This window comes from Pinus tabuliformis, chromosome X (genome assembly GCF_031772625.1).
Source record: "Pinus tabuliformis cultivar Carrire ecotype Pingquan chromosome X, CPIR1, whole genome shotgun sequence".
NCBI lineage: Eukaryota > Viridiplantae > Streptophyta > Pinopsida > Pinales > Pinaceae > Pinus > Pinus tabuliformis.
In genome coordinates this window covers 1,326,252,228-1,326,272,494 of record NC_142308.1, presented here as the reverse complement: position 1 = coordinate 1,326,272,494, position 20,267 = coordinate 1,326,252,228, and the positions used below count along the sequence as shown (strand labels likewise).

The 20,267-nt window shown below is 37.3% G+C and overlaps 1 protein-coding gene across 1 annotated transcript in view; it reads right to left on the bottom strand.

Annotated features, from left to right (window-relative positions):
* The window catches only part of PRMT7 (protein arginine methyltransferase 7), a 467,255-nt gene that overhangs the window by 391,380 nt on the left and 55,608 nt on the right, over positions 1–20,267 (bottom strand). Inside the window, exon 3 of the mRNA XM_089446420.1 lies at positions 2,383–2,508. Coding sequence (XP_089302546.1) covers positions 2,383–2,508 — 126 coding nt within the window. The remainder of the gene's footprint in view (positions 1–2,382; positions 2,509–20,267) is intronic.

Here is a 20,267-nt window from a genome sequence, read left to right as displayed (position 1 = left end):
TGTGCTGGTCTTCTCCCTCGAAATTCGCACTAAACAATGGCTGCTATCCCGAAATTCGTGCATCAAATTTTGAGCCTGACAGCAGTAAAACCCTCCTTGATTTTCGTGCAATACTGCACCTCGAAATGTATGCTACAGACCTCGAACTTTGTGCCTCCTTGCCTCGAAATTTGTGCCTGTTGTAGTTGCCCTCTTCCTCGAAAATCGTGTTGTTGTTTTCTCTCCTTCTCCTAGAAATTTGAGCTCCTTCTTTGCCTGCAATTTCTCCTCTCCTCTTCTCCTCTCCTTCTCTCAAGTGTGAAGTGAGGAATGAGCCTCCCTTTTCTCCTTTTGTCTTTTGGAAAAGATTGAATCCCTAACCCTAGGATTCAATGGTTGAGATTTAATCTCCAAATCTCAAGATGTGTGGTTGAGATCACTTTTCCCAAATGACCCCCCTCATACATTGGCCCCATTACTTAAAAGCCTCCTAGTACCTTTTTCAAGTTGTATACCTTTTTCTAATTTTCTCATAAAGTGATTTTCTCAACTCACTTTAATATTAGAAAAGTGAACTATGTACTTTACACATAAAGTCACTTTATAAAGTACAAGTGACTTTAATATTAGGAAAAAGTACATGGTACACCACTTTTAAGTATCTCTTCCACCCATAACATTAATATAACTCATAAATATCACCACGTCAAAATTCATTAATGTGTCTACTAGGCTAAAAGGGATAAATGCCTAGTAATACCTCTCCTTGGTATTATTTTCAACAACATCAACAACCTGCTTATCAATAGAAATGTATTCAAGCCTAACAGCTCTTCTTTGGAAACATCCCAATATGGTGACACTTGATCTCAATGTGCTTCAACCTGTCATGAAAACGCAGATTCTCAGAAAGCTTCACACAGCTTTGATTGTCATAGTATATCACGGTTGATTCCAACACCTAATCAAACAATCCAACAAACAACTTTCGAATGAACACTATAATAATCTAACTAAAGAGAAGATCATAATCTAAAGAAGTAAGAAGCATTCACAAGCAGTTATCATTATAGAGAAATCATCTAATCACTATGCCCTAATTTCTCAACATAACTGTCATCCATATCCAAGATAAGCACATAGACCAAACCTTCATAATAAGATAGTATGCTCCACTTCCATCAAAAGTGCAACAAAGGGGTGACCAACAAGGCAAGCACATGTGAAAAAGCTGCCAAGTAGCCAGCACAATCACCATCCAACCAAGGAAAGTGGGACTCCCCCAACCAAAGATCTCCATCAAATGAAGTGATGCCATCAAGATAAGCAGATCCATGCAGATCAATCCCCCAAATTGGTCCAATTAAGGCATTTCTACAAGACATTTAGGTAGGTCTATTTGTCCAACAGTTTACATCAAATTCCTAATGGATGATGCTCTATTAGTCTGCCATCAAGATAAGCAGATCTATGCAGATCAATCCCTCAAATCGGTCCAATTAAAGCATTTCTACAAGACATTTAGGTAGGTCTATTTGTCCAACAGTTTACATCAAATTCCTAATGGATGATGCTCTATTAGTCTTCCTTTATTTGGAAGTTGTTGTGGCTAAATTTGTTTTCCCTTTGAAATAATTTCTTCTAAACTCAATGGTCTGATTCTTCCAGGCTCAATGGTCGCACAATATGACAATTATGTTCAATTGAAGTACATAAGCTTATTATGCAATTTTACTTGGGCAGATTGATGCTATTAGACTGCAAAACACCCAATTACCTTGGGAATGGCTCCATTTTATAGACAATACTTGGTTCCTTGGTTACAACTTAAAGTTATGTTAAGCCTTAATTAGAGTTCAATATAAACCAAAAGCAACCTTGTATAAAGGCAATTTATGAGTCAATATTACATATATTCATTGTGCTCTTAACAGTTCTACTCTTTATCCTTACAAGTACAAAGGTTATCATCACTTCAAGGTTACTTTCCATTTTAATGGTAGGATTTTGTAGATAGTAATGTGCATTCCATGCATATAGCTATGTCAGGCATTTGAACACATGATTATGGATAGCATTGTTTTATTGCACTAAGGTTTTGCCACAATAAATTTTCAGCCATGAGATAGGAACGAAATTCTAAGTATTTGTGCATTTCATTGCGATAAGGTTTTGCCACAATAAATTTTGAGCCATGAAATAGAAATGAAATTCTTAGTATTTTTGCCAACTATGAACATAAAAACTCAATGAGCATAGAATTGCTTAATAAATTGAACAAATATTTCTTTGCTTACCTCTAATACAAATTAGCATATAATTAAAAGCACATGTGAGCCATGGGGTAAAGAAAAAGAAAATATGAGATGGGGAAGAAAGAAAAACATTAAGGCCGTGAGATACCTGACCATAAATGGTTGCTTTGTATGGAATTGTTTGTGCATCTGGTATCAACAAATGATCATGTGCATATTGAAGCGTTGGTATAAGCCCTTCACCCAAAAGCTCGGAATCCAATATCTCACTCACCTATGAAATATTACAATAATAAACAAGATTTAGATGAATTGTTTTAAGCTTTTCAGCAATGTAAAGATATATGGCATGGGATTTTAATGTTTTAAGGACACGCTTAGACAATGTAATACTTCCAAGTAGAAAATAAAGTTTAGAGCATTATAAAAAAATTGAGTGAGTGAAAGTAGAAAAGTCTATTGATGACATTGTTAACATGCAATACAACATATATGGATAAAGCAAACCATCTTTCATTTGATATTTCCCTTAAGAGATGTGGCATAATGCTCATTCTACAACCTATGATAATGCAAATTGTTAGACAAGGCCAATATGGTTCTACTATCACAAACAAAGTTATATGATAAGTATCTTGATATACTTGCTTTGTATTTGTTTGGGGCAATTATATGTGTTATAATTCCAACATTAAATTATCAATCCGGGACTCGTAAGGTTTGAGGCACAAGCACAGGTAACGCAGGATCAGAGTGTCTAATCTAAACTAACATCATGAAATCTAAAATCTATTCCTAAATTAAGTACAAAATTCCTATTCCTAATTTGAAACTAATCCATTGATAAAAACATGCTCAAGCAATACCAATCACTATTCAAGCAATTCTAATCATTGTTCAAACAAAATTAACTCTAATCAACATTTAAGAAATATTAATCATAACCCAAGCGACACAAATTACCATTCAAACGATTTTAATCTAAATAATAAGATCTATGTAATCTAAGAACATGAATCTTGAATCAATCGAGACTAACTCAAAATAACATCAAGCTTATGCTAAATCTCAATCCAACAGAATTCAATTTCACTCAAATGATGTTAAACTAAGGCAATAATTCAAACAAGATTGCAACTGATCTAATTCTCGGGATCACACAAATCAATAAGCATTCAAACTTTAACCTTTCAATCTTCCCAACATCACTCTGCAATAAGAATTTAAATAATCAAGATTAAATTGACATGCTTCAGATCTAAGGGACTACAAAATAAAAAACTATCCTATCCTTAAACTTCTTTAATCAAATTCAAGAAAATACTCAAACATGAACGCATTAACCAACAATTCTATCAATAACTAATTACAATTATAATGCATCTCAAAACTAAACTACAACTCCAAACAATGATTTAACAGTCTCGTTGCATTGCTTTCAAAAACTTGACTACCAAGACACAATGTTACAGGAAATTGTATTAAATCAGTAAGGTACAGAATCGTTGATATATCAATTTTAATTTAGATTTGAAAACAAAGTTATTGATCTCTTTGTTTATCCAATTGAAAAGCACGTTTAAACTCTGAATCGTAAGCCTGTAACAAAAGGTTTATTCATGTGATAAAATTGTTGATCAAGACAATTTGTTTAGCTTGCAATGAGTTGGAGGTGAAGTATCTATTTATCTTCAAAGAAAACAGAGTATAGCGTAGGTACAAAATGGAAATTCTAAGATTTAATTAACAAATGCTTTCAAAACAAAATCCTTTACACCTAGATCCTAATTAATCATGCTACCTATAACCTATGAAATTTACACGACTTGCTTCCAGGCGGTGGTGGGCCCTTGCCACTCCCGGAGCAAGTCTATTTTAACACAATACCACTTTAAAGATCAAAACACATTAGCCCTTACAGAATTTAAATGCAGAATCAAACTTATGTATTAATGGTTCAGAAAAAATACATCAAAGCTTCCAGCGTAAATAGAATTACATCACAGTTCTTCTATTGTTGTTGCTCCTAATGTTGCCCTCTTGCTCTACCCACACTAGCGTACATGTAGAGAGCATCAGCTTTTATAAGGTGCAGCCAATGGAAACAAAGCACAACCAATGAATTCAGAAAAAATCAAATACAAAAGCAAGGCTAAAGTAAGTCATATGAGATCTTCTAGACAGTCTTCAAATGGATCTCAGTTGGGCTCATCCTGATCATGGCATGGATGGAAGAACCGTTTCCCTGCTAAGCACAAATAAACTTATCAAATCGTGGTTCTCCATGTGGCTATGGCTGAAATAGTCAAATCCCGAATTCGGCACTGTTTTTGTACTTAAGATTCCCCTTATCATAACTTCCTCATAATGCCGAATTTTGCCAAACGGTTTCTGGGTTACCTGAATGAGGATACTCTGAACAAAACCCTTGTGTTAGAATCTCAATATTCTTCCCCATTTCATCACAAATTTCATATTTTCACCTACAGGAATTTATTCCGTACTCAACCAGTAGCAACTAGTTTAATTGTCTTGTGAAGAATTTCGCAATGGAATCCTGTGGCAAATGAACTTAGCATAAACTGTCATTAGTAAATCATGACAAAATCATATCTAATCATAGAAAAGCTAAGAAAACTAATGATAATCAACCACGAGGCATAGGATATGTATTGGCGGCAAGTTGTGGAATTATGGTATGAAATGAGTGTAAAATTATAGGAATTTAAGTTTCGAATTGTGATATGGTGCAATGGAAAAATGGGCATATTTGAGGCCCAACAGTATCCAAGTACTCATCAGTGTAAAATACATTTGTTACAGATTCTGTTAAAATCTATTTTCCAAACCAAGGTAGATTACTTCTAAGTTCTTTATGATTCTTAAGCAGAATTACTTACTAAAATTTAAAATAGAAATTTCAAATCATAGAAAAATTACACTAGCTGGAAATTTAACTGGGGAATAAACAGTGGAAGCAATAAAACAATTTCCCAAATACACCACAAATTTTTTGCCCTTCAAAATCAGTTTTTCATTAACAGTGTCCCAAACTTACAAGGGCTTCCCACACTGAGAAAATTTACCCACTGAGAAAGATTAACCCATAGCAAAACCTGACTGTTGTAGTGTTTGATCTGTACAGCTTCCTCCAAAACTCATACAGTTGATCTGCTAGCCACATTGTTGGCTGAATCAAACCCACTACTGTTGCTGCAGTATCCAATCATATAGCCTCCTCCTGCCAGTAAGTATGGCCTCAACTAATTGACTGAGTTCAATTCTCTTTCTGCCACTTTCCTTCTCTCCTTGCCTTACACACAGCTGAATGAACTCACGGTCTCTCTATGCAACTGGAAAACTGTCACAATGAATTCTCTATGTCTCTTCCTTTATAATTTTGAGTTGATGAATAAATCTCAAAAACCCTAATCATTCATTGAGATCAATGGTTGAGATTAATTCTCAATCTCACTTGTGATCAATCTTGGAGAGTTATCTAAATCAGTAATGTAAATACTTTACATTTTACTAGACATTGATCAACTCACTAATAAAAGACTTTTCACTTTAATAATTAACTTTAATTAAAGAAAATTACAAAATAGAGAGGACATCTTTTTGGGGATAATTTCCACACATCCAACACTAGGCCTGTGCCGAAGTTCCTATACAATGCTACAAACATCAACAAATCTGACTCCCCCGCTGTTCAGGTCCTACCCTTCAATCGTTATTGTTATATCTCTTACAGCTTATAGTCAGGTCAGTGGAGTAGTGTAGAATACTTCATGCCCCTTTTTATCACGTATTTACAAATCAAGGAGACTTGTATGAATAATCATCTGATATTGTGCATTTGGATATCTTGCAACTGGAGGTTGGCCCCTCGAAGAGCTTTATTATTTACTCATTCACTTATTCTAGGCATGGCATTACTAAAATTAGTGGTTTTTAAATGTTTATTTGGTTATTTGAAGCGAACAAAGTTCGACTTCTCGTTAAATACTCTAGAAGACTTGGAATATGACGATATCCATTGAGGATACAAATATTATATATTAAAATGTATGAAGAATGACGATACAAAAAAAATGAGGGTCCTATATATATAGCCTAGTAAGTACCCTTTCACTAATGGTTATGTCCTTAGGACATACCTTTTCATTAATTGCTAACTAATTAATCACTAATCTTATTTGTTGTCTTTTACATTATTTGTGTTTATTTTTATAAAAATTTAGTTTGTTACATTGCCTTCCCCTTCAAAAAGCTTTGTCCTCAAAGCTTACTGATGACAAATAGGATCTCTTTTGTCATTCGGAATATTTTCTCATTTCTGAACTTTCATCTGTGTTGATACAAGAAGATATGATGTCATGAGTGATAGATAGAATTGTCATACTGAAAATGGATCAAACCATCCTAGATTAATCTTCTCGGAAATCTTCTTACCCTTGGAGATGTGTGGTGAGTAGTTATCGTATGACTGGATTGAGTTTATTTCAGTATTCTTCGAAACATAAGTTTGTTTATGTTTTGTATGATATAGATTTGTAGATTTATTAAGGCGTCTACTCTTGTGATTCGGATGTAGATAAGGAATTTTTCTTGTTTGAACTCCCTTAAACGTTTTTATGGCAATTTCCCGATTTTCATCAGGCATTGTTGTTGTTGACTTAACTAATGAATCCTTATTTGGGGTGTCCTCTATTTGAATGACAACCTCTGAGTACGGTTTTACTTCATTAGGGTTTGGATTTGCCTGAACTGCAACATTAGTGGTATTGATGCTTGTTTCTTCAGTTTGGACTGCTACATCTAGAGATTTTGATGCTTCCTTTGCGACAAGTTCCTCGAACCTATTCGTCAAGGATTTCTTATCGTCCTTAAGTTTTTAAATCTGTTTGAGAAGATTTCGATTATGAATTTTGAGAAGTAAGCATTCCTCAGAGTCAACTTTATTTTGGCCTTCACGCTTCTCGTCTTTTAAACACTTGATTTGTTCTATTAATGTTTGGTTAAGGATATTTAAACGTACTTCTTGTTCTAATAAACACTCCTTGAGTTTCTTCTTTGATGCTTTAGCTTTATTGACTTGTTCGAGTAGTTTTTCTTGGTGATCTCTGAGGCGCAAAATTTCCTTGTCTTTGCTGCAAATGACTTCTTCAAGCTCTTTTTGCTTCTTTGATATAGTTTTTTCATTATCTTGAAACAACAAGTTTGAGATATCCTTAAGGTCTTCTAATGAATATTTTATCGAGTTTGATTTACTTGTTATGTCTCGAAACATGACCATCTTCCCTTCATAAGGAAACATCAAAACTTGTTTTTCTATGTTTAACATGAATGTACCCAAATCCTTAAACCAGGGTTGACTGAGTATGATGTCAATGTTTTTATCCGTCCTTACAACATGAAATTGAGATATGTACTCATAATGACCTATTATCACTTGTAGATCACTAATTTTATACTCTTTTTGGTCAAAAATAATTTTCTTTACACCAATGCTTAGCTCTGGAATTAATAGATGATTTGCCAAGTTGATTTTTATCGTTGCTTGGGCTGATGGCGACATTAACTTCTTTTCCTTGGATACTTCCTTTTAATGTAATTACTCCGTGATCTGTAACTGAAAGAACATTATAGGAAAACCTCTCTTCCTTCGTCATTTTAGAATTGAGCTCCATCAATTTTTTTTCAATGATTGACCCCATTTGTTTTGTCGAAATGACTTAAGGTATTACGTAATCGCTTTTTTTTTTAATACAAATACCCTTCTCAACTAATTTGATAATAACACTTGGAGCTCTCTTTTTTTTTAATCTATTGAGCACTTCGTATTCTACCTTTCCTTAAAAGCTTGGAGAATTAAATAATTTAATTATTTATTTTAATTATATATATATATATATATTTGTTTTAATTTATTTTTTTCAAATATTTTTTTTCCACTTTTTACTATTTTAATATTGCTCCTTCTACATCTCTTATTTTATAAAAAGCTCTTTTCCTTTTAATCATTATATATGCTTATATATTTTTTGATATAATATAAAACTTTATAAAACCTTGCTCTTTAATAAATCCATATGTATAACCTTTTCTCCCTAATATATCATTAACTTCACAAATAGCCACGAATTTTGATTTGTCGTGACTTTGGCAATGGTGAATGACTTTTGGCAATGGCAAATGAAATGGTTCGAGCAGGGGAGAATGGACAAAAGCGGCGGAGTAGGCAGCTAGTCAATGATGACAGGCAGCTTAGTTGTGGGCGGTCATGGCAGCTAAGGTGGCACGGCGTCAAGTGGATATGAGGCTGGCAACTTCTATGGCGGTGACAACTGCTACGGAAAACGGATGGCTAAGCTGAAGATCGGTTGGCAGGAAATCTAACAGCAGCCAGCAGAGCAGGCAGTGGTGGTTGTTTGTCCGAAATGGTAGACAGGATAGATGAAGGTGATGGCATAAACAGGACCCTCATTCTCATTGTATCATCATTCTTCATACATTTTAATATATAATATTTGTATCCTCAATGGATATCTTCATATTCCAAGTCTTCTGGAGTATTTAACGAGAAGTACGAACTTTGTTCGCTTCATTTGGTATCAAAGCCATGGCGCACAATATAATAATGTGAGTCTTTGAACGCTGTTCGCCGCACAATATGCCATTACGTTTATGTCCTTAATGAAGAGTTTATCAAACCAGAAGACATGCACTGGTTAGACATGCTAGCAAAACTCGAGAAAAAGCTTATAGCCAGAAAAACAAACTATCAACCTATTGTTGGAACTGCTCAAAATCCTTGGAAGCAAAAACAAATTATGTCGATTGCTCGAACCTTATACGCCCAATGCAAAGAGAGATTTGACATTTGGAACAAGTCGTTGATTAAAAAGAATAAATTAATAAAGTGTTGGAGGAAGTGTCACCTCCGACCATCCTTGAAGCTTCGTGTGAGAATGGGCAAGGGCTACGTAAGACATGTAGAACTCATATGACGAATGAGACAACAACAATTGTTGTAGGGAAACCTTTTGTTGGAGGAAGTGAGCACAGTCAATTGGTTGGGCAAGGGGTCTTTTTTATCTGCAGAAAGCTGCATTTGGCATCTCTTCGTTCTCCTGGCACCCGTGGCATTGTTACCATGGTTATTCCCTTCCAAAGAGGATCTGCATGGGGGCAACCGCCTCCAGATCTAGCATCATACTTGTTTAAAAGTCGAATTGTCTATTTGAGAATGTCACTTGTTCCAGCCGTAACAGAATTGATTATGGCAAAATTAATCTATCTGCAGTATGATGACCCTGAGAAACCAATCTATATGTATATCAATTCGACAGGTACTGCAAAGGATGGGGAGAAGCTAGGGTACGAGACTGAATCTTTTGCAATTTATGATACAAAGTTGAATATAATTCCGCCCACCCACTGCCTGTCGAATGAGCAGTGCAGCAAATTTGGAGATGTGGATGACGTGAAGGACCTGTCAGTGCTTGGAAGAGATTTGAGGAATATTATAAATGTCATCAGGCCGCAATCTAAAGATGTCTCTCTTATTGCTGGACTTAACGTCAAGAGAATCATTAACGAACCGACAACGGGAGCCATAGCCTATGGGTTTGACATTGGTCTTTATTTGTCCAATGATAAAAAGGCAATTTTGGTTTTTGATTTGGGTGGAGGTACATTTGATGTTTTTGTTCTCACCGTTCAAAATAACCATCTGAAGTAAAGGCTGTTGGAGGGGACATGCACTTGAGCGGTGAAGATTTTGACAATAGGATGCTCAATTATTGTGTTCAACAGTTCTGGAGGAAAAGCAAAATGGACTTGAATACAAGTGCAAAAGCTCTTCAGAGACTCCGCTCCAAATGCGAGAGGGCAAAGAAAATTTTGTCTTCTACTGTGGAAACTGTGATAGATATTGACTCTCCCCACGAAGGACTAGTTTTTCAAATGAATATTGTGAGGGCCAAGTTCGAAGCACTCAATGTTGACTTGTTCGAAAAGTGCACGGAAATGGTCAAGAAGTATCTAGAAGACGCTACGATGACCAAAGATTGACCATGTAGTCTTAGTTGGAGGTTCCACGTGCATTCCAAAGCTACAGGAATTACTGCAGCAATTCTTGCAAGGGAAGCAAGTCTGCAAAAGTATAAATCATGATGAAGTTGTTGCATACAGTGTTGCACTTTAGGCAGCAACCATGAACAATGAAAGCGTCCACTTAGTCCTTATGGACGTCACCCCTCTGAGTTTGGGAACCGAGGATGACATTGGTGTCATGGTTGTAATCGTTCCCAGAGATACCCCCATTCCCACTCGAAGGGAGGGAAATTTTACCATAGTGTTTGACAATCAGAAAAGCATGGTTTTTGATGTGTATGAAGGTGAGAGAGTTATGACCGCAGACAACAATTTGCTGGGTCAATTTTCCTTGGATGGGATTCCAGCAGCGAGAGGTGGAGAGCCAAATGTTAAATCAGAATTTGAAGTGTTGCATGTGTCTCAAGTGTTGCATGTGTCTCATCAATGAGTTAAAATGATACAAGTAATTTGCTTGAAAGTAAAATTTGTTTCAAATAGACAATGGCAATTAATTGCTCCAATATTCAAGATAACAATGTAGCATAAAAATGAAGCATGTATTCAAATGCTTGTGAAACAATTTACCAAGGTAAATGGAAAGGAATCAAAGTTTGTTAAAAATATTTGCATGTAAAGGATGAATTGCCTAAAGTAAAGTGTAAGCTTGTAGCTTCAAGCAACAATGAGATAGAGAATGCAAAGCTCAAATGAAATTGTAACAAACCTTAACTTAATGAAATGTGACAGAGAGGTTTTGTTAATTCCCAATTAAAGCATGCATGTAAGCGAATTAAGTATGAAAGCTTAAACCATGCAAATGTCAATCCACCCAAGAGAAGCCTCCCTCTAAATGGGGAGATAGGATACCATGGGAGAAATCTCAATCTCCCACAAGCAAATTAGATCTTTTATTAATATTACAATGAGAAGAGGGCCCTTCAAAGTCCTCAACTAAACTTCAAGGAGAGTTCTCACAATAATTGTTTGATACTTGTACACTAGACCTCCTTTCTTGAGAAAGTAGTGACAAGATCTCACAAAACTTATGCAAGGGAAACAAGGTGTCAGTTTCCTCCAAATGCCCACGGATTAGAGAGTAAAATGGGCAGCCCTCTAGTGAACTCGACTTGGCCAAAATAAACCTCAAAAGGGCTCACGACATCCTTGAAAATCGAACCCCCAACATTTGCCAAAGGTCCTGCACACACTTGTTAGATGTTGCAAGAGGTTGCTCTTCAAAATCTATCACACAAGAGTTAGCAAACAGTCCAAATAATGACTGCAAAATAAGGTAAGTATTATTGAAAATATCAACAAGATAAAATGTATATGTACAATTATAATTTATTATAATTTACAAAAGGCTATAAGCTAAAGAGTGAGAGTAAACTCCCGTCTTTGCTTATCCATCTTCAAGCTCTTAGATAGCAAATGAAAGAAATGAAGTACAATGCTTTTTTAAAAGAGATTTAAATTTAGAAGTACTCGGCTTGTGCACAAGCTATGTTCCAAAAACCCCTGCAAAACCACTTTGTAAGATAAGACTATGAAATCTCAAAGAACAAATGAGAGCTCCTTTAAGAATGTATCAAGAGTGACTTGGTCTCTCCAAAGACTTCTCCTCACGCTTGATTATGTGATCCCAACAAGATGTTCCCTCTACAAAACTTCAATCAAGAATTAGTTCCATAGATATTTAGCAATAAACAATGATAAGAAACTCTAGAAATTTATTTAAAACCAACTAGAGCATTCTATACCTAGAGCATACTTCTAAATCAAATGTCAATGCAAGATAGCTCTACATTAACAAATCTACAAGAGCATATGGAAACAAATTAAATCAAAGCATGAGTAAAAGGAATTATACCAATGATCAACAATTTATCACACTCTCAAAGGAAGAACACCTCATGAATGAAACCCCAAAGTCTTTATTGATACTTTTGAAAGTGTACAATGCACCAGCGCTTCCGCAAGCACAATAGCTAGTAACAATATGATACAAATGAGAGCTCAAGGCTCTGTTATATAGAACTATGGGAGACAATCCCAATGTAAAAGTGATTAAACAAGTGGCATGATGTTAAAATTGGCAACTAGGGCCAAACTCCATGTGGGTCATCTTATTAATGGAAGTTGATATTTTTCTTGGATCCCTCTCATCAAGAAGTGTAGGATTGATCTAAAGATCATCCGATTTTGATAAATATTCATGGAGATATGAATTTATTTGTGTTATGGGACAATTCGTCAAGGTCGGCCAGCAACCAAATAAACCCCACTTGTGCTCAACGTTTTAGTATAAATAGAGGTGGCCTTCAAGTCATTTCAACACACTTGGGATCTCTTCCTCACTACTTGTCTTTGGGTTTTAGTAGGAGGAGAGATCCCAAAGAATAACGCTGCCCTAACCCAGAGGGCAGAAGCCGGAACTGCCGGGAAAGTTGACATAGAGGGCAGAAGCCGGAACTGCCAGGAAAGCTGACGCAAAGGGCAGAAGCAGGAACTGGCAGGAGATGCTGGAACAGCCGAGAAAGCTGATGCAGAGGGCAAAAGCCGGAACTGCCGGAACAGCCGGAACTGCCAGAACTGCCGAGAACTATCGAAACTGTCGGGAACAGCAGGAACTGCGGGAACAGCCGAAAAGCTGACGCAGAGGGCAGAAGCCGGCACTGCCGAGAAAGCTGACGGAGAGGGCAGAAGCCAAAACTGTCGGGAATCGCTGGAACTGCCGGGAACAGCCGGAACAGCCGGAAAGCTGATGCAAAGGGCAGAAGCCGGAACTGTCGGGAACAGCCGGAACTGTCGAGAACAGCCGGAACTGCCGAAACTGCCGGAATTGCCGGGAACTGTCAGAACTGTCGGGAACAGCCGAATCTGCTGGGAATAGCCGAAACTACCGAAACTACCGGGAATAGCCGAAACTACCGGAACAGTCGGGAACTGCCGGAACTATCGAAACAGCCGGAGCATCTATCTTCGAAGGAGAGCAGCATGCAAGGGACAACTAACTAACATTGGGACAGTTGTATGGTACTTAGCGGCAAATACACCAAGCATGCAATGTTACAGCTAGCATGCAAGGGACAACTAGCATGCAACAACAAGCATGCTAAGGACAACAAGCATGCTAGGGACAACAAGCAAGCAAGGTGCAGCCAACACATAGGTCGGTATGGCAACATGGTGCAGTAATGGCACATAATGCAGTACAGTGATGGGTACAATCATGATTAATGAAGCATGATGAGATATAGCATAGTGATGATGGGTGCAGCATGGTGCAGCGCGGTGAGGTGCAGCATGATGACGAAATGCAACACAACGACAAGTGAAGGAGTCACCTTGGAGAATTAGTTGAAGCAACATGTCTTCAACTGATCTCATGTATCATCTTCTTAGAGATGATCTATGCTCTTATTTAGATAAGTCAAAGTGTTGACTTCTGTTGTAAACATACTATTTCTCTCTCTCTGTGCTGAACTATTGAAGACCATATAAGAAGAATTGATCAAGGGTTTCCCCACATTGGGGTTTGTCCCTGGCTAGCGCCACATCTTGTGTCCTCTTGTCTTGGCTTGTCTTCTGCGATTTATGTTTATGTTCTATCTGCAGTTTACTTTAATGTTGATCTGATTGCTAATCTGGAAAAGATATTGAGCTAACTATGAAAATTGAAATAAATTGCTTTAAGCATAAAACATACCTAAAATTAACATGGTATCAGAGCTAAGGTGAAGACAATGCCCAAGCAAGAGTGAAAGAGCAATCACCGAAGACAGCTGGGAAAGGACAAAAGGATCAGTGGATTCCTCATCACTCTTCAAATTCACCGAAGGTGAAGTCGAAGCAGAGAATATTATCAGAATGGCGCAGCGAAAGTTTCTGATGGCCTACCTAAAGATCACTTCATTGGGAAGTCCGAATCTAAGGGTGGAAGGAAAGGCAGATGCCTTGGTTGCAATAAGTTCGGCCATTATGCGAAGGAGTGTCCGAATGGCAAAGACACATCTCTTGATGAAGATAACAATCATTCTAGGGACATCTTCAATGATCAAAGAATTGACAGGTAATGCAGGTCATCAAGGAAATGGTCGACACTTCAAAAAAAAACAAGGAACCCCAAGTATGAAGAATCAAATGTTGTTTTTGATAAGATAAAGAAACGTTATCTTGTATTGGCCCTCTCCTTCAAATTCTTTGGGAATCTGGCTTATTGATTATAGTGCTTCAAGGCACTTCATCGAATAGTAGGGTGCAGTGTCTAATTTGGTAGAGATGGAAACAATCATGGGATTATACTTGGAGCCGATGCCACCTATCCCGGAAAGGGTGTAGGGAATGTTACCCCTCAATTGAATGAGGGTAACTCGATTCATTTACAGAATCTCTTTTATGTACCTGATCGCAAGAAAAACCCAGTGTCCATTTCGGAAATGGAAGTCAAAGGTTTCAAGGTGGCATTCATCAATGGAAAGGTACATGTTAAAAAATAGAATTTCCAAAGATGCTTTTTCTCATGGGTTCAGGGTTGGCAATTTGTATCAAGTTGCAGGATGGCCCATTAGGGATCATGTCAAATGACATATCACATCTATAACACCTGTAATGACCCATCTTTAATTGCACATATTATGTGCCCCTGTATAAAAAATAATAATACTAAAATATAATAATAAAGCAATAAAAATGATAATTATAAAATAGAATAAAGATTTAGTATTGTATCAATAATTAATTAATTAATCTAAAGTTTTAAAGTTATATTAAAATAAACATAAATAAACTTTATATATTAGAAAAAATATATATATATAAATAAAACAAAGTATATATATATAAGGTACATATCAATATAATCAAGTAATATAAAGTATGTCATATAACATAATAGTGTTAATATATATATATATGATGATCAAACGTTATAATACCTTCAATCTTATATATATAAACCATCGCATAAAAAAGAACTAAACCTTAAGCAAAGCAGAAATGTCTGTACGGGAGGATGACTCACAGCTGGAGGAAGCTGTCACCGCGAGAGTAAGCGGTGGAGTCGTTGGTGTACAGGGCGGCCACCGCTTAGCCCTGACTATAAAATCACCGAGATAGGGCTGAGAAGGGGACAGAAAATGGAGAGTGGAGGGTAGGAGAACCAGGAAATCAGGAGTTCAAACCAGAGGGAGCTTTACATTGATCTGAGGTTCTGGGCACGGGGCCAGTGAGCTTCGGTGAGAAGCTTACTAGAATGGCTGGGAGGAATTGGTTTCCCGGTAATTGGAACAGAATAACCGCGGCGTCATCAACTACATCGGAGCAGTTCAGGTAGGTGTTCGAAATTCCTTACAGTTACTGTATTTCTGTTCTGCTTATCACCTTATTTCAGTTATGGTCTTTACACATGGTATCAGAGCCCGTGTTCAAACCTTCGGGACCTCCCAGGCCTACGCTCGTGTACGCTTGTGATTTAATTCTGCTATGATTTAATTCATTCTGGAATAAGTAGATGCGACAGTCTCAGGGTTTGTATCAACCGAGTTACAGGGGATTTAATTCTGCTATGATTTAATTTGTTCTGGAATAAGTAGATGCGACAGTCTCAGGGTTTGTATCAACCGAGTTACAGGGGGAACGTGAAACCTCTCATTCGTGCAATTTCTCATCACGGCCCGTCTACCTGCAACCGTCGCAGCACTTGTATCGAACTGAAATGTGGAGTAAACTTCAAACCTCCATTTCGTGCAACATCTCATCACTGCAATCCTTGCGAGCGCGGTGTGTACCATAAAACCCTCGACGCGTGAGTCTCAACGGTGCAATTACGTCTAGTATCGCTCCCAATTTGCCCTGACAATTCTGGTAGCTCTGACTTTCAAAATTTTGCCCACGCTTGCCCGTATCAATCTCTCTCACGGGGTATGTTTTTGGTTCTTCAGAAATTATAGATTTTTTTCATACGCGTCAGTTTCTGGGGATGCAATCATCCTCCATGTTTCTCCCTGCATAAGCTTCTCAGAACGATTCTGGATCTATTTCATGTTGCACAGAAACGGTGGCTGATCTACTCTTTACTTCACGTTCTGGATTTTTATGAGCTCAGTGTTTCGTTTTTCCCCTGCAAAATTTTGGCAATCTGCTCTGCTAAACCCACTATGGTCATCTGCAAGTAATTCGTCTTTGAGTTGACTGGTTCTTCACCTTTGGTTTTTATGCAATTGCGCTGAGATTTCTAGTCGACTATCTATCGTCGTTTGACGATTCAACATTGGGATCTTTCAACAATTTCTAAAACTCTGTATTTCCTTTTCCTTTTTGGAGGTTTCTTCGAAACGGTTAATTTGTCACAGCCCACTTCCAAGTGGAAGGAAATCAGCCAATCCATTGACTATGGCTTTAAAAACCTTCAGAAGATGTTTTTTTTTTTATTCAATTAAAACATTAAATGGGGTTATGTGATATTTTAAACTCTATCCCACATGTACGTCACTGTCTGTGGCTCAGCATACAATTTTAAAACAGGTGGTCCTTAGCGCAAGCACTGTATAAGTCTATAAAACAGTTATATAGATCTAAAGTTAGGAAAATCATTGGACTGTTTTGGATGGGTGAATTAATAGGATGCTCGTTATTAAACTCATGAAGGTATGAATGCTACCTCAGAAAAAAAATAAAAAAAAATAAAAATAAAAATAAAAATAAAAAAATAAAAATAAAAATAATAATAATAATAATAAAATAAAAATAAATAAATAAATAAATATATATATATATATAAAATAAAATAAAATAAATAAATAAAAAAAATAAAAATAAAAATAAAAAATAAAAATAAAAAAAATTCCCTCTTTCTCTCCAAAGCCTTCAATAGGAGAGCTGTCTATTCCTCTTCCAGCTGTACTACTGCAAGGTCAACCAGTATATTGCAACAGAGCCCCATCTAGTAGATTATTCATCAGATTGTTCAAATTTGTCCTTTATGACATCGGAATACCACTTTCCCTGATCATGTGCGCCACCAGACTGCTCCCTTCTTGGGTCATCCCATTTGTTTTTATGTGACTGTCATCAAAGCTTAGTGGCTTTTCGAAGCATGGTCCATTTGAAATTTTATCAACGCCATTGTGGGGATGCTTTGTCACTCGCATTTTCAGAAGGTGTTGGCTTATATCATTTTGTCACTCGCATTTTCAGAAGGTGTTGGCTTATATCATTTTTTTTCTTCTTTTTTTTCTCTTTATGGTCATGGCCAACCTCTTCATCAAAATCTGGAGGACAATCAGAACACAGGAAATATGACTGGTCTCAATTTTGTGCAATGAATAAATCTTGTTCAAGGTGTTCATTAGTGTGTTTTTTTTTTTGTGTGTAAAGTTCTGCTAGATCTATAGCAACCTCCTCAATGATTTCAAGAGGATTGCCTTTCATAGCATCAATGCCATCGTTCTTTGAATTATTCTATTCTTGATCAAGAACACCAGTGCCATGGTGTTCTTACTGTGGATCTGTTGCATTCTCTTTAAAAACAGCCTTGTCATCTTCGACAGAAAGGTACAGTAGGTCCCTTTTTGGAGGACAGTGAACAACTCCTTATCACATTCTTCCAGTTGTTCCCGAAAGTCTTCTTCTAATGCTTCATCTGCAAAACCATCATTTTTATCATAAATAGTGAGTTTCACAGAATATAACTTTGATAAGGATATTTTATAGTCCTATAAATCCCCACGGCTGTCGAAATCCATTGATGGCCGTACGGGTATATATGGGGATGCCAATTTTAAAATCCAGGTTAGTAGGTGTCCCAAGTGTGTCATATGCATGTATGTATATCAAATATGTGACAAAATTAAAATCAAGAGTCACAATCAAAACTAGTAAAATCTAAAACACAAAAATCATATGATAACAGAAATTATTGTTAAAACCAGAAATATTTCATCAAGAAACAAGATTAGATATCTTAAATTCATTAGCATAGGTACCGTTATTCATTTTCTGGAAATATTCTCCCTTAAGGCAGAAAATCTCTGCCCGGTGCTGACTTGGAAAATTTTCCAGATTGGTACTATTAATTAAATTGATCCCAGTTCTTAATTCCCCTCTCATTTCTAAATCAGTTTTTGCTTGTCCTCTTATTTTCACAAATCTTTCGTGCTTGAACTCCCGTGTGAAATAGCCAGCATTTTGTTCAGCTCAGTGACACATCATAAAGACCTTGCTTGCGGGCCAAACGAGCAAGCTTGTTAATGCTCCTTGCCTTGTCACCATATCCAAGTTGAGGAATCTGGGTGTTTTGTATTTGAAAAATCTTTAAATGAATTCATTACAGTATTATTCATGTGATTCCTCCACTGAAGCAAATCACATCCCAGACAGAGAAATTATCCCAATTGTTAGGAGTCTATAACCATACTTCTGCATTATTCATATTAGGATCGAATACCCTGCATTAGGACAAGGAAGTCGCGAGACCACCCTCCTTGACCTCGGTACCAGTAAGATCCGCCTAGCGGATAAAAATAGCAAAACTATACCCGTTTATGAATGTGAAGTCGCAAAAGAAAATTATGCGTTAAATTCGGTTGTCTACCTCAAAATTTTGATAAAATTTTATTATGTGTTCAGGAACCATTACAATGGTAAGGACATATGAGCGACGACGATGTGATCGGGCAGCATCACCACCATTAATGCCGCCACCATCACCATCATTGTCCCCATCGCCACCACCATCACCATCGTCGCCACCAAGACCATTGTCAACATCAAACGCTCCAGCGCCAGAATTGACTGTGATAATGAACTCTTTGGAAGCCTTATTGGAGACATTAAAGGAATCCACTAAGGCCAGAACCAAAGGGGAATTCCATCATGTAGCCACCAGTTCAGTAGAACCAAATAATTATGAGCCCAGAAGACCAAAAGAAGACATTTCCAGGGAGCTTCAGAAAATTAGACTCCCCGAATTCTCAGGAGGTCGAGCAGGTGAACGCGCTGAAGCATGGTTAGAAGGAATGAACAGATGCTTTAGGTTAAGAGAATATTCTTCTTCGGCAAAAACAAAAATTGTCGTGTTTCAATTAAAGGAGAGTGCCTTAATTTGGTGGGGAAATCTGGAGAAGCAGCTGCACCTTACATCGGATAATGTCCCTTGGGAACTGTTTGAGGAAAGGTTCCGCGCAAAGTATTTACCTCCATACTTTCAACAACAGCAAGCGAGAGCCTTTCATACATTAATTCAGGGAAATAAAACGGTGGAAGAGTACGAGATTAGGTTTATGGAGCTTGTAAAATACATTCACTACTTAGATTCTGATGAACGTCAAGCTGAACGCTTCATATTTGGGTTAAATCCTCGCATTAGAGCCTTGGTAAGCATGTGGAAACCGTCATCAGTAGCCGAGGCGGTTGAGTGTGGTCGTTATGCAGAAGAGCACCTTGGAATCAGAAAAGAGATAGGGCTAGCAGAACCTTTACAATCAGGATTTCCTGGAAAGACTCCTCGAAACTTTATCAACGGAGGTAGCTCAAGGCCACCTTACGATAACAGGTCTACCTCTAGAAATATAGTAACAAGAGCTCCCATGGCAGTAAACACTATAGCCTCGGAATCATCAAACGCTAGGTCATGGTCATCTCAAGGGACTGCCAGCAGAGGTAGAAATTCGAGAGAAATCAGCATGAGAGGACGAAGCTCGTTCTCTAGAAATTCACGTCCTGAGTCAAGAGGATCAATGCCGCTAAATTGTTGGGGATGTGGGGGACCGCATTTTCAACGGGATTGCCCTGAAGCTTCGTCGAATATGTCGCATAGGACTGGAGAGGGACCAATATCAAACAATCAAGATAATCATAGAATTCATGCAGTAATCAGCAACGACCAAGCAGCGCATCAACCCACTATAGCGGGATCTTCAGGTATGGAAC